This window comes from Protomyctophum bolini, assembly GCF_963924005.1.
Source record: "Protomyctophum bolini genome assembly, chromosome: 4".
NCBI lineage: Eukaryota > Metazoa > Chordata > Actinopteri > Myctophiformes > Myctophidae > Protomyctophum > Protomyctophum bolini.
Window position 1 is genome coordinate 5,684,264 of NC_137865.1, and position 13,142 is coordinate 5,697,405.

Below are 13,142 nucleotides of genomic sequence, written 5' to 3' on the forward strand. Positions count from 1 at the left end.
ATCGTTCCAGACCCCACTCACTTTTCCCCTGGAATGATGGAACCGGCCGGCTGAGCCAACTGACAACATTGGTCAACATTGCCGTCGTGAAATCTCGCAAAGACAACCAACTTTACAGTAATGGCTCGGAAACAAATGTCTGATTGCTTTGGTGGGCCCAAATAAAAAAGAGGTTGTCAAGTTGTCAAGTCGGAAGAGAAGGAGGAGGAGGACGACGACAACGCACAGGTATTTATTTAGCATTGCTTTACTGTTCGGATGATATCTATGGGCCACCACATGTGCCAACTGCTGCTGCTACTGTTATACTCTATTATCAGTATCTAATGTTATACACTGTATTCTTAGTTGGGCCGCTGCAAATGTTATATGATATGCCTACTATCAATGTGAGAGTCCTTGGATTTAGTCCTTGGATTTTAGTTTAAAATGTTCGCTTAAAAAATATATATATTCAAAGATTTGCACACATTTTCATCATTTTTGTATACAGTATAAAGGATTAGGGATGTCCCGATCGGATCGGATGATCGGAAATCGGAGCCGATCATGTCATTTTCAAATGATTGGGAGAAATAAATCGGATTTTCTCTTTTTTTATTTCAATAAAATAGTGTGTCTAAATAGGCTTGTGTATGTGAATCTCAAAGAAAGCTAAACCAATGGTATTTTGTGAAAACTGTCGTAATGTTTATGCCTGATTCCAGCAGTGGCAAACACTTGCAGGTCTATTAAGCAAGTCCAATCATGCAACAGAGACATTCACAGAGGCGTGAAATAGACCCATGAAGGCACAATGTCCTGTATGTAGTAGGCCTACTGTCTATCTCTGAATGATAGCCTGCATGCAAATAGTGTTTTCTCTAGAAGAGTTTTAACCTTGTAGATACCCAATACATCATTATTTTTGCTATGATTCCCTGCTTTCATATATGAAAAAATAATCCACAATGACAGTCCTAAGAGTCCTTCTATAGTTCTAATAAAAGTAGTCACATATTCTTGCCGTTGAATAATTAAAAGGCAACAGACTAGACTAGAGTGACATACATTTCTCACATGACTTAACCCATTCTGAACGGGAACCGATTTTGGTGTTATGCTCTTGCTATTGAAAAATAGCAGATCTACAAGCTCATAGCGCGCCACCGAGTGGCGCGCTAAGAGCTTGTAGATCTGCTATTTTAGAAAAATCGAAGAGCGACTGACATTTTTAGAATCTGATCTCAGGTCAGAATGGGTTAATCAGACCAGTGTGTGTCCAGTGGAAACCTCGTATGAATCTGATCTCAGGTCAGAATGGGTTAAGTGTTGTAGCCTATAAAAATATAAAGATCGGCTCGGGGAAGAATCGGTATCGGCATGTCTCAAAAACAACTGATCGCGGAATTGGACCGGGAAACGTGATCGGGGACATCCCTATAGAATAAAACGACACAGACGCTTTCCCGGGTTCTAGTAACCGCATTCATGTCATGCACACTCACATGGCTGCGTTAGTAAAGATCCATCTCAGCAACGCCAGGAGACCATAGAAGGGCTGTGTTGGGGATAATAATAAAACACACACACAAACAAAAGCACATCAGTCATAAAACAAACTCTATACGTTTATTCTCTTTCCCAGTTATTGCTCTGCTTCTGAATGTGACCTCTGCTTTGTTGTTGTGTCTACAGTTTTTCATTAAACTGTTTGATATTGGGGTGTTTCTTATTAAACTCCCAAGGGGACACGGATGGAGTTGAGTCATATTGCATTGTGATGTATTGCATCACATCACCAGACTAACTGTGTGTGAAGACCAAAGAGACAGTTATGTCTTTATAGTTTATAGTTACACTGTACTGTACTGTACTGTACTGTACTATACATTATACTACCAGTAAGACGCCCTGAGGGTGAGAAGCGCCTGTGCACGCCTCGCCTGCTGGGCGAGCGGTGGTGCTTTGGCATGGGGGGGGTTTCAGATCAACATATGGAATGGATTCTGTACTGGCCATATATGGAGCGTGTCTTGAATGTACAGGGTTTTATGAGGTCAGATTAACAACATAAGTTATGTCAGATCAGGTCAGCTCCATATATGGAGATCTAAGGGCGGTGGCGGGGGGCAGTGTCTTGAGTGTACTGTACAGGGTTTGATGAGGTTCTGGCCATATATGGAGCGTGTCTTGAGTGTACAGGGTTTGATGAGGTTCTGGCCATATATGGAGCGTGTCTTGAGTGTACAGGGTTTGACGAGGTTCTGGCCATATATGGAGCGTGTCTTGAGTGTACAGGGTTTGATGAGGTTCTGGCCATATATGGAGCGTGTCTTGAGTGTACAAGGTTTGATGAGGTTCTGGCCATATATGGAGCGTGTCTTGAGTGTACAGGGTTTGACGAGGTTCTGGCCATATATGGAGCGTGTCTTGAGTGTACAGGGTTTGATGAGGTTCTGGCCATATATGGAGCGTGTCTTGAGTGTACAGGGTTTGACGAGGTTCCGGCCATATATGGAGCGTGTCTTGAGTGTACAGGGTTTGATGAGGTTCTGGCCATATATGGAGCGTGTCTTGAGTGTACAGGGTTTGACGAGGTTCTGGCCATATATGGAGCGTGTCTTGAGTGTACAGGGTTTGATGAGGTTCCGGCCATATATGGAGCGTGTCTTGAGTGTACAGGGTTTGACGAGGTTCTGGCCATATATGGAGCGTGTCTTGAGTGTACAGGGTTTGATGAGGTCAGATCAACATACGGAATGTCAGGACAGGGGGTTTGATGAGGGCCCAGGTAGGGCTTTCGCTTCTAGTCATTTTTACTAGTTGACTAGTGGCCTAGTTTACTAGTGGACTATAGTTGCCTACCTATTATGTAAAAATATGTATTTTTATAATAGTTGTACATTTAAAAACTGTACATTAGTGACAATACCTATAATCTAGCTGATCTTGAGGCCTACAAAAACGAAATAAATGAAGAAAAAGAATCTCATCAACTAGTCAACTAGTACCAAAAAGGTCGACTAGTGGATTTACTAGTCGACTAGTTGAATGGTCGACTAGTTGCTTAAAGCCCTATAAGTTTCGGGCCTGTTGAGAACTCTAGTTTTCGCCAGTTGCCGGGCGCGGCTAACCTGACGCTGCCAGATCCAAAAAGCTTGCTACACAAATTTGTTTCACAGCTTATTTGGATCTGGGATCGCGGAAGCAAATTCGATGACGGGGCTGTTCCTTTTTTTCAAGATACATGGTAGATGATTGGATGGGAGCGTCTGTCTATCACCGTGTGGGCGTGCAAACACAACCAATCATATCGACGTGTCTATATACCGTCACATCCGCATCCCGCCTTTAGCTCACGCTGATTGGTTCGGTACGAAGCAGATCTGACTCAGGGCTCAACTCCGTCAGAGATCCCAGATGAGTGTTGTGTTGGGGAATATGTTTCCGCAATACCGCCCTCATCTGGCAGCGTCAGGTTAGGGCGCGGCTGCATGCACTAATAACTTTGGGGCAGGCCCGTCTAGACTAGAGTTTGAATGGAGAGGTATATCAGTCAAAAGGGAGACATCGAAGAGGAAGGATGGGTGGGGTAATAATTGATCAACATATGGAATGTCAGAACAGGTCAGCTCCATATATGGAGATGGAGGTGTGATATGGCACACGTGAATGCATGTTTTCATAGTGGTTTAATATACGTTACTGAATTACTGAATTGTACTATATATATATATCTCTGTTGGGTGGAAACCTCATTCAAATTCAAATGTAGAACAAAGACTTTCGATATGTGTGTGACGCTGTAGTTAGTAGTATGTTCAAGAAAGTACACACATATTCTTACAAAAAGTTAGAATATGGAGAAAAGAGGATATGGTGCAGGACATGATGACTCACACTCAGGAGACGGCGCGCGCTGCTGGCGTGGTGATTGCTGTTCTTACACATGGCCTGGTAGTCAAACAAGGAGATCCTGGGAGAGAAACGTTCAATGTGTAGAAGAGCAGAAGACAGGCTTCGGCAAACATCACTGGGATTGGTATTGAACCCATTTTAGACCCGACACCAGATTCTACAAAATGTCTTCTAAATCATGACCGTTTTCAGAAAAACCTATGTTTCTGTGTCCGTGGTGCTCAACCTTTTTCATGTCAAGGACCCCCAGAATTATCTGTATTTGGCCGCCGACCCTCATCTGAAAATATGTTGTTGTAAAGACTTGAGTTAAAAACGTTTGCTCTGAAATAATATAGATATATTCAAAGATTTTGCGACACATTTTCACGATTTTTCAAAAATAGCAGATCTGCAAGCTTGTATATCTGCTATTTTTTCAATAGCTAAAGTATAACATAATGCTTAAAATACCAAAAGGGGTTCCCGTCTTGAATGGCTTAAGGTAGTCAAAGGGGCAGTGCCCTCAATGCCCTGATGCCTGTCTATAACTACTTCTCCAAAGTGAGTGACACCCACGGCCACAATAGCAGAGGTATAGCAAACCAAATTATAGAACAAACATGGGGAAATTCTCATTCTACTACTCTGCCACTAAAAATGTGGACCTAAAGGCCTGGAAATGCATCTATCTGGAGACCGCAAGGTGAGGTAAATGTTAAATGTCCCATCTCGTTAGTACATATAATAATGTGTGTATTTGTTTATAATTGCGTACATGCTATGTTGATGAATTTGAATACATATGGCCACAATGGAAACAATGTTTGTGTTATCCTTTTAGCCTTAAATGAATTACTGTACCACATGCTGTTTATATTTCTGACTAATACAGTATTCAATCAATCAATCACAAACTGTAGCAGCAGGAGTGTAAAGACAAGAATTGATGAACATACTTCTTGTACATCCCCATCTTGATGAGTTGTGCCATGACAGATCCATCCACCTCGCCGAAGAAACGACCCACCTGAAGAAAGAAAAAGAATGTTCAAAAACTTTCTCAGACAGGCAAACATTGAGCGAAGGTTTAGAATGATGGATGTTTGCAAGGTGCCTTGCACATGGAGGGGTGTTTGAGGGGCGTTGCAGATGTGGGGGGTGGGGGGGGGGGTGGCACGCTAGGACAGCCAGGCTAGGTCCAATTATTGAATGGGGAAAGGCTTTGAGGTCAGATGTGTAGAGTTGCTGGCCAATATTGATGACATCAGGGATCTCCATAACATATTGGCATTCCCATATATGGGAAGGCGTGGGGGGTGGGTTGACGGACTGACGGGAAATGCACATTTTCATAGTAAATGCGACATGTGGTCGCAATTCTGGTGTGTTCCTTTTCCCAGAATCGACAACAAAGAAGACATTGTAATGTATTATTAGACCCACGTCTTGTATTGTATACGGTAGTTTAGTTTTGTTCTTGTTGATGGAGTGTTTCACTTCATCCAAGTTTTATTCGTCTATAGACTAGAGACACCCCTTGAATCAATAATGAAGAGGTGTTTGTTTGTCGCAAGAAATAATAATAATGAAATAAAAATATGGTAAGAAACTACAGGTAAGAACGTCAGCTATGATAAAAGCTCTTTATGGCAGATATGGTAAAATATCTTTAGCAGCAATGGAGGATATGTGCTGACGGTGAATCATTTAATATTGCGATTAATCAAATGTGCACTATAAGGTATACATCATATATGAATTGTACATATCTATTTGTACATTTACATTATACTTGCCAGAATGTGAACCCTTACCCAGACATGTTGAGTACACCAAAGTTTTGTTAGAAATGTCGAGTATGGGTCCCCACTCCCCAGCATGTAGAAACTGCGGGATGCTAACTTGCATATGTTGAGCAATTTTCACAATTAGCATATTAGTGACCATACCATTAACAACCTATAAGGGGGGGGGGAATCAAAATTTCATCATGCTTTAAGTAGCATGTAATGTATCAAACTAGGGGGGTTTCATGAAGCTGAATCCATTCCAAGCAATACTTTTGCACAAAAAAACACTCCTTGGGCTAAAACGGCCATAGCACATTTGGGTGGCTATGGATGTTTTCAGCCCAATGAGTTTATCCCAGTGAATTTTGGCCATCTATAGGTTGTTAATGGTATGGTCACATATTATGCCAATTATGAAAATTGCTCAACATACGCAAGTTAGCAACCGGCAGTTTCTAATTGCTGGGGACCCACATTTCTAAAACCTTGGTGTACTCTAAAACATGTCTGGGTTCACAATGGGGCTCTATGGGCTGGCAACCAGTAGACTATTATAGTAACATTGTGCAACTAGTTAGATAGTGATATTGTATTATTGTTTGATAGTCCCGGCCAGGGGCGGCCTTAAGGACCGGGAGGCCCAGTTCTTGACGTCATCATTTTAATAATGAATTATTAGTATGTATTATTATTATATATATTTTTTGTGTGCATTATCCGACTTCAAAGCATGAACAGCATACAGCACAGCCAAGTAGAAAAATACACTAAAGCAGCTTGACTAAACCATTTGACTTTGTCTTGAAATTACTGTAAGCCTGTAAGGTATAACTGCTATACCACTACTATTTCTTTTTACAAAAGAAAATAATTGGAGGCCCCTGGAGGCTCAAGGCCCATTTCAATTGAAACGATTGAAACACATTCCTGGAAGTTAATAAATACTATTCTTTCCAATGACGCACACCCCCCTATTTATTTATTTGCATGCACACATAGCACTATGGCGTCCAGTCAAAGTGTCCTTGGACAAGACACAGCATCCATTAAACGGCCGCAGTGTATAAATGTAAAATCACACTGCGTGTAAAATCCCACTGCGTGAATCAATGTCATCAACTCTGAACGCTCCCAGACAAGGTAGGCTGCTTAGCCTTAACCTCAACGCATCTATTCAGAGCAGCGAGCACACGGCACTGTAGCCCATGAATTATTCAGGCAAACTTTTTGCTCAGCAGTATACTATTCACACTTACAAGTTCCTCTCTTTTCCCTTTCTCCACGTGCCTTGTGCCTTGTGCTCTCAGAGTGACTGCGGCTGACACGTCTCATTTCAATATTGCGGAGGAAAAGCAGGAATTTCCCCCGCCTGGGTTGGAGGAGGAGCCGCTGTGCCGAACTCCCTTGTGCGCGCAGTTAAATTGTACATTTAGGTATAGTAGGGCCTCTCTCTCCAAAGTGCTTTACAGTGTGCACTGTGCAGTACAGTACATTCATGCCCCTTCACCGACACAGACACATTCACACAGGAAACAAAACGCACCAACCCGCTATCACCGGGAACAGCTTGGGGTTCAAGGACACTTCACAATGTAGGCTACAGAGCCTTTGTTATAGACAAGAGTTACGCAAACTGCGTTCACTTCATGGGGCCAGTCCAATGGCAGCTCTCCTACATAGACTTCTATTGAGAATGGGGGACAACCAAGTGGGCGTGCTGGCTGGGCAACTGCAGGGACAATTAAGTCCTGGACCGGAAGTATGCAGATATTCGTTGGACTCATGCAACAGCTATAGCCCAGCTTTAATGATCTTAAAAACCTTTATTTTAGATTGTTTTGTAGTAACAGTACAACATAAACATTACAGAGACTTTAGTCGTTACTGTACAATACTTTAAAACAGTCGTCATGTTGCACAAATGCTTAACATAGCTCTTATTTTGCGCCGTCCTTGTTGAAAACAATGTATTTCCAACTCCAGCTTGTCTCAGTTCAGGCTCATGAACAGCGCTCGAGCGCTCGGTTTCTGCCCCCTCAATGTCGTAACTCTTCTCTGACAATGTAGACAGGAGAAGGAACCGAGCAGAAACCTTCCTATTCCCGAGCCACTGTCAGCCCCAGTTAGGCTACCATTAATCCGTTTCCTGACAGCATCTGGGGAAAGGTGCTGGAATCAATTCTTGTTTGATTGATGCTGAGAGCTTTCGGGCAACATACTATAGCACCCTGTGGTTTATGTCGCTGTATTGGGTGTCTGAGGAAACAAGTATATAAGCACTGAGCTAATGGATTAGACGTGTATTGATCAAAAAATACAGTGACACTACATATCGGCAGGGTTCCATTTATAAAACAAAACGAAGGGGGGTTAAGCTCTTCTCCTTTGTCTGACTCTGACAAGACGCTATTCTTAAGTTAAAATTATGAAATTTCATTTCATCATTTAGGGACACCAGGGTTAATTTGGTTACATGATGATGTTATCGAACATATGAAAACATTCCATTCCAGTGTCATTCAGTCTGACTAATAAGCAGGGATAAAACATGCCCTCACTGGTCAGAAAAAAATATTGACCTGCTTGCTCCCGTGGGGGAAATTGGGCTTCAGCCCAACCCAGCTGATGGCTGTCCACAGAGCAGTTATAGGCCAGGGGGTTAGGCGTCTTGCTCAATGACACTTGGACCGTTCATATTCGACACATTACTGGCCAGCCTTGGGGGGGTCGAACCTGCAACAACTGGGGAGTGCAGGTACCACCAGGAAGGAAGGCTCCCTCACCATTCTGCTATATGCTATATTGATGAATTGAATTCACAGCTCCACAGTCCCAATTACCTTTTTTTTGTGTTATCCTTTTATTGTTAATCTGGAAGTTTGCACTTCTCATCCCCTGCTTGCTTTGCTCCTGTCATGCTACTGCTGCTGCTCTCAAACACTGCTGTCTTGCTAAAACACTGCTGTCTTGCTCAAACACTGCTGTCTTGCTCAAACACTGCTGTCTTGCTCAAACACTGCTGCTCACCCAGGCCGGCCTCCACCACCCCAGCTACCACCTGTTGTTTTGGGTCTGCATGCTGTTTGTGTACGGGGGATTCGGGAGATGCGCTTTATTCAGAGTACATAAAAGCAGATCCAATTCATCGCCAAACCATAATAAGTATATTGCTCATTTTATATTCAATAAAAATATATTCTATTATTCATTCATGAGTTGTCCTGCAGACTTTGAGGTATTTTTTTACTTTCCTAAAGTATTTCAATGTTGCAGTACTTAATTTGACTTCTACTTCACTACAGAGGCAACATTTTTACTTTTACTCCGCTACAATCAATTGAAAACTTTAGTTACTATACTTTGTAGAAAAGTAAATACATTATACCGACTTCAGCCCTGTATATCGCGTCGCGACAAATTTCTACATTTCAGTATTTCTACATGTCAGTATTGGTAGTTTTTCCACCACTGCCAGAGGGAATTAGGCCTGAAGTCTTCTGAAAGAATATACATTCAAAGATTTGTGCAGCATTTTCACGATCTTTCAAAGATAGCAGACCTACAAGCTCGTAGATGAGCTTGTAGATCTGCTATTTTTCAATAGCTAAAGTATAACACAACGCTTAGTTAAAACACCAGAAGGGGTTCCCGTCCAGAATGGGTTAAAAGCAGAGACAACAATCTCCAATAGTGGTGGTCCCTATAAGTAGCTCTCGGGAACCCCCGTTGGTGTTTTAAACATTATGTTATGCTTCAGCTATTGAAAAATAGCAGATCTACAAGCTCATAGCGCGGCACCGAGTGCCGCGCTATGAGCTTGTAGGTCTGCTATTGTGAAAATGAGTGAAAAATATTTGAATGTATTATTCTTTCAGAGCGAGCGTTTTTAACTCAAATCTTTGCCCCTGTGGGGGTCGAGGGAACAACTTATTTTCAGATGAGGGTCGGCGGCCAAATACAGATAATTCTGGGGGTCCTTGACATGAAATAGTCTGAGAACCACTGACATAAAAACATGAGGTTTTTTAAGAAAACTGTCAGGACATTAATATGTAGAATCGTTCTCCGGTCGAAATGGTGGTGGTCGTGGGTCAAAATCTGTTGAAAAAATGCCTGTGCTACAGCATTATTCAGCTAATCTGCGCTGGGAAATGAAACGCTATATAGTGCAGTTGTTAACCCATTCTGACCTGAGATCAGATTCATACGAGGTTTCCACTGGACACACACTGGTCTTCTGATCAACCCATTCTGACCTGAGATCAGATTCTAAAAATGTCAGTCGTTCTTCGATTTCTCAAAAATAGCAGACCTACAAGCTCGTAGCGCGCCACTCGGTGGCGCGCTATGAGCTTGTAGATCTGCTGTTTTTCAATAGCTAAAGCATAACATGATGCTATAACACCAAAATGGGTTCCCGTTCAGAATGGGTTAAGGTGACCCATTTCTTGAAGTCAGCAGTGCCTCTATTTCTCCAATGATTAAATATTTACCGGCCGCTATAGCTGCTGCTACTACAGTACTGTACTGTACTGTACTGTATAGGTGCAGTGTGTTCTCCAGACCCATTCTCCTGGAGAAAAGGGATACTCCCTCTTGGCGTTTACACAAAACTTTGTAAAAAAAAAAAAAAAAAAAAAAAAAGGCACAATCCTCAGCAGAAAGTTGAGATAACATTTCATCAGAATATGTGCTTAGGTAAGGGGCTGCTGGGGAAGTGTGACAAATATTGAAAAATGAGTGTATTCATACCACGGCAAAGTATATCGGACTCTTTGGTTTACTAAAATATTAGTTTAAAAGTTATCGCCGGTGTGTGTGTGTGTGTGTGTGTGTGTGTGTGTGTGTGTGTGTGTGTGTGTGTGTGTGTGTGTGTGTGTGTGTGTGTGTGTGTGTGTGTGTGTGTGTGCGTGCGTGCGTGCGTGTACCCAGCCAGGTTGATTCTAGAAAAAGCCTTCTGAATCAGCAGTTCTCACACTTTTCACATGGTCATTCAAAAATGTTATCAAGCTCACAGTGTGGCAAGATGCAATGCATAAATCTAAAACGACACCAGATGTTTTCCCGGTTTTAACGGTGTAACAACAAAAACACTGATACAGCATTTCGCCAATGTCATTATCGGAGCAAATTCCTTTCCAAATGTTATGTTATTAGGCCTATACTGTACCTAACACAATGACTGCCAGGATTAATTAATCTATTTATCGCGCATTGCCAAAGGTTTTTCCCCCTTTCAACCTTCATTTTGAAGAGCCAAATAGGTTGTTCTCTCGCTCGGTGCAGAAAGAAACCCCGACCGTATCACAGCGCCTGCTGACGGCCGTTGAAAAACCTTTGTTTTCACCAGAAACGACATTCATTGCGCCGACTTGGAGATACAGGCCATTGAAAGCAGCACTATAGAGTGCAGGTGGATGCGCGCGCATCTTCAAAATGGCCGCGGCCACTGTCCCACTTTACACTGTGATGCTAACGAGCGGCAGCTAACGATTCGATCCGATCAATTAAAGAATATAAAGCTTAGTAAACGTATAGACTATACGGTTCTGGCGGGCTGCCAGAGAAAAGTAATTCTAAGCTTACTACGTTTCTGGCTTTTCCGTGCCAAAATACCCAGCATACACATTCACTTTTCCAACAACAAATCTGTCCTACATCTGTCCTCTTATTTTCAGTCCTCTGTTTCCCAAACAGTGTCAGGACCCATGAGTCACGACTTGGGTAAAAATCTATACTATCCACTATACTTTGGGACCCTGCAGGCAAAATGTGTATAATCTGTCCTTTAGGTCTCGACCCGAAAGGTTCGGGAACCACTGTTTGAAAAGTCCACAATTCATTTGGTGCAAAGCACCAAAACACAAAACCCACACGTACACACGTTGCATCCAGTCAGCAGTGGTGGCTTTATAGTGACCAAGGACTGGCTGACCCTCCCCGCCCCGCCTATGGGGAGGACATTCATCATGTCAACCACCACCTCTCCGGTGGCTGCTTTTTCAACGCTCAATGACAAATAGTTTTGACTTCTCCACGGGGAGTTTTGTTTTTGTTTTACCGAAGGTTCTGCTATATATTATTGTTGGAAGAAGGTACGCACTGAAATACAAAACGGCAGCGTTTCTCTGTCTCCATGCGAACTAGTTGCATTTGTATGCCGTGGCATGTGTGGGAGTGTAAGGCATCAAAATATACCAAAGTACCAAAGTATTACCTAAAAGAAAGAAAAAATATGTTTAAGACGGGAACTCCTTTTGGTGTTTTAAGCATTATGTTATACTTTAGCTATTGAGAAATAGCAGATCTACAAGCTTGTAGATCTGCTATTTTTGAAAAACCTAAAAAAAAAAGTGGCGCAAATCTTTCAGAGCGAACGTTTTTAACTCAAATCTTTGCTTCTGGGGGGGGGGGGGGTCCCCGGAAAACAATATATTTTCAGACGGGGGTCCGCGGCCAAATATAGATAATTCTGGGGGTCCTTGACATGAAAAAGGTTGAGCACCACTGACATAGAAACATGGGTTTTTCAGAAAACTGTCAAGATTTAGAAGACATTTTTCGTAGAATCGAGTTCAGGTCTAAATGGGTTAAAAAGCTGCAGAGACCCCTGTTACTGAACAAACACTTTAGTCTGTATATAGCTGACGCCAAATAATTACTGCCAATGTATACAGCTGCTTTAGCATTTCAACAAAAACCTTTTTGTTTTAAGCCCAAAAATATCACTTGCAGCACCTTAAACTTAATGCTTTGAGACAGCGTATATACAAATGGACCTGTAAAAGGTCCATTTGTTTACATTTGTACACTGTCAGAGTTCCAATTGATGAATTAACAGCGAGGATTTGCACTGTGTAAGCAGACTGGATGGAGGATTGCCAGTGGGGTGACCAAGCATTCAGAGAGGCTGACCTACCTATACCTATACAGAGTGGAGCTTGCAGGTTCCATCCATATTACTGAATACTGATAAATATGAAGCATAATGCATGGAATAAAGCTAAATAAAACCTCATGAAGAAACCAAAAATACACAGGGAAGACATAACCACACTGGGGGTCTAATTAGAGTAATATGAACTCCATAGTAGACTGGAACTCACCTACAGTATACTGTATGCTATGGCATAGGCAGCTCCCGGCAGGATCTGCCGGGAGAAACTAGACACTAATTAATTAGAGCCACAGAGAGAGAGAGAGAGAGAGAGAGAGAGAGAGAGAGAGAGGAGTGTCTGTGTCTATTTAACAAAGGTGCAGACGATCAGAAATCAGCAGAGAGAGACCGACGTTTGCGCTACTCTATGCCGAATTGAAGTGGACTCGGCCCCAGACTTTTATTTTCTCCCTGGAAATAAAAACGACTGGGTTTCCGAGGCTATAGCTCCATAGAAACATATACAACACAGAAAAAGTATTAAAATCACGGCGCGCCGTCTTTAAATTGTCACTTCACTGTCATCTGGGGAT

General features: G+C 42.4%; 1 protein-coding gene across 1 annotated transcript in view; it reads right to left on the reverse strand.

Annotated features, from left to right (window-relative positions):
* The window catches only part of LOC308314374 (voltage-dependent calcium channel subunit alpha-2/delta-4-like), a 236,686-nt gene that overhangs the window by 5,835 nt on the left and 217,709 nt on the right, over nt 1-13,142 (reverse strand). The window contains exons 37-39 of the mRNA XM_080761976.1: nt 4,839-4,909; nt 3,883-3,958; nt 1,488-1,540 (exon numbers count right to left, since the gene is read on the reverse strand). Coding sequence (XP_080618102.1) covers nt 1,488-1,540; nt 3,883-3,958; nt 4,839-4,909 — 200 coding nt within the window. The remainder of the gene's footprint in view (nt 1-1,487; nt 1,541-3,882; nt 3,959-4,838; nt 4,910-13,142) is intronic.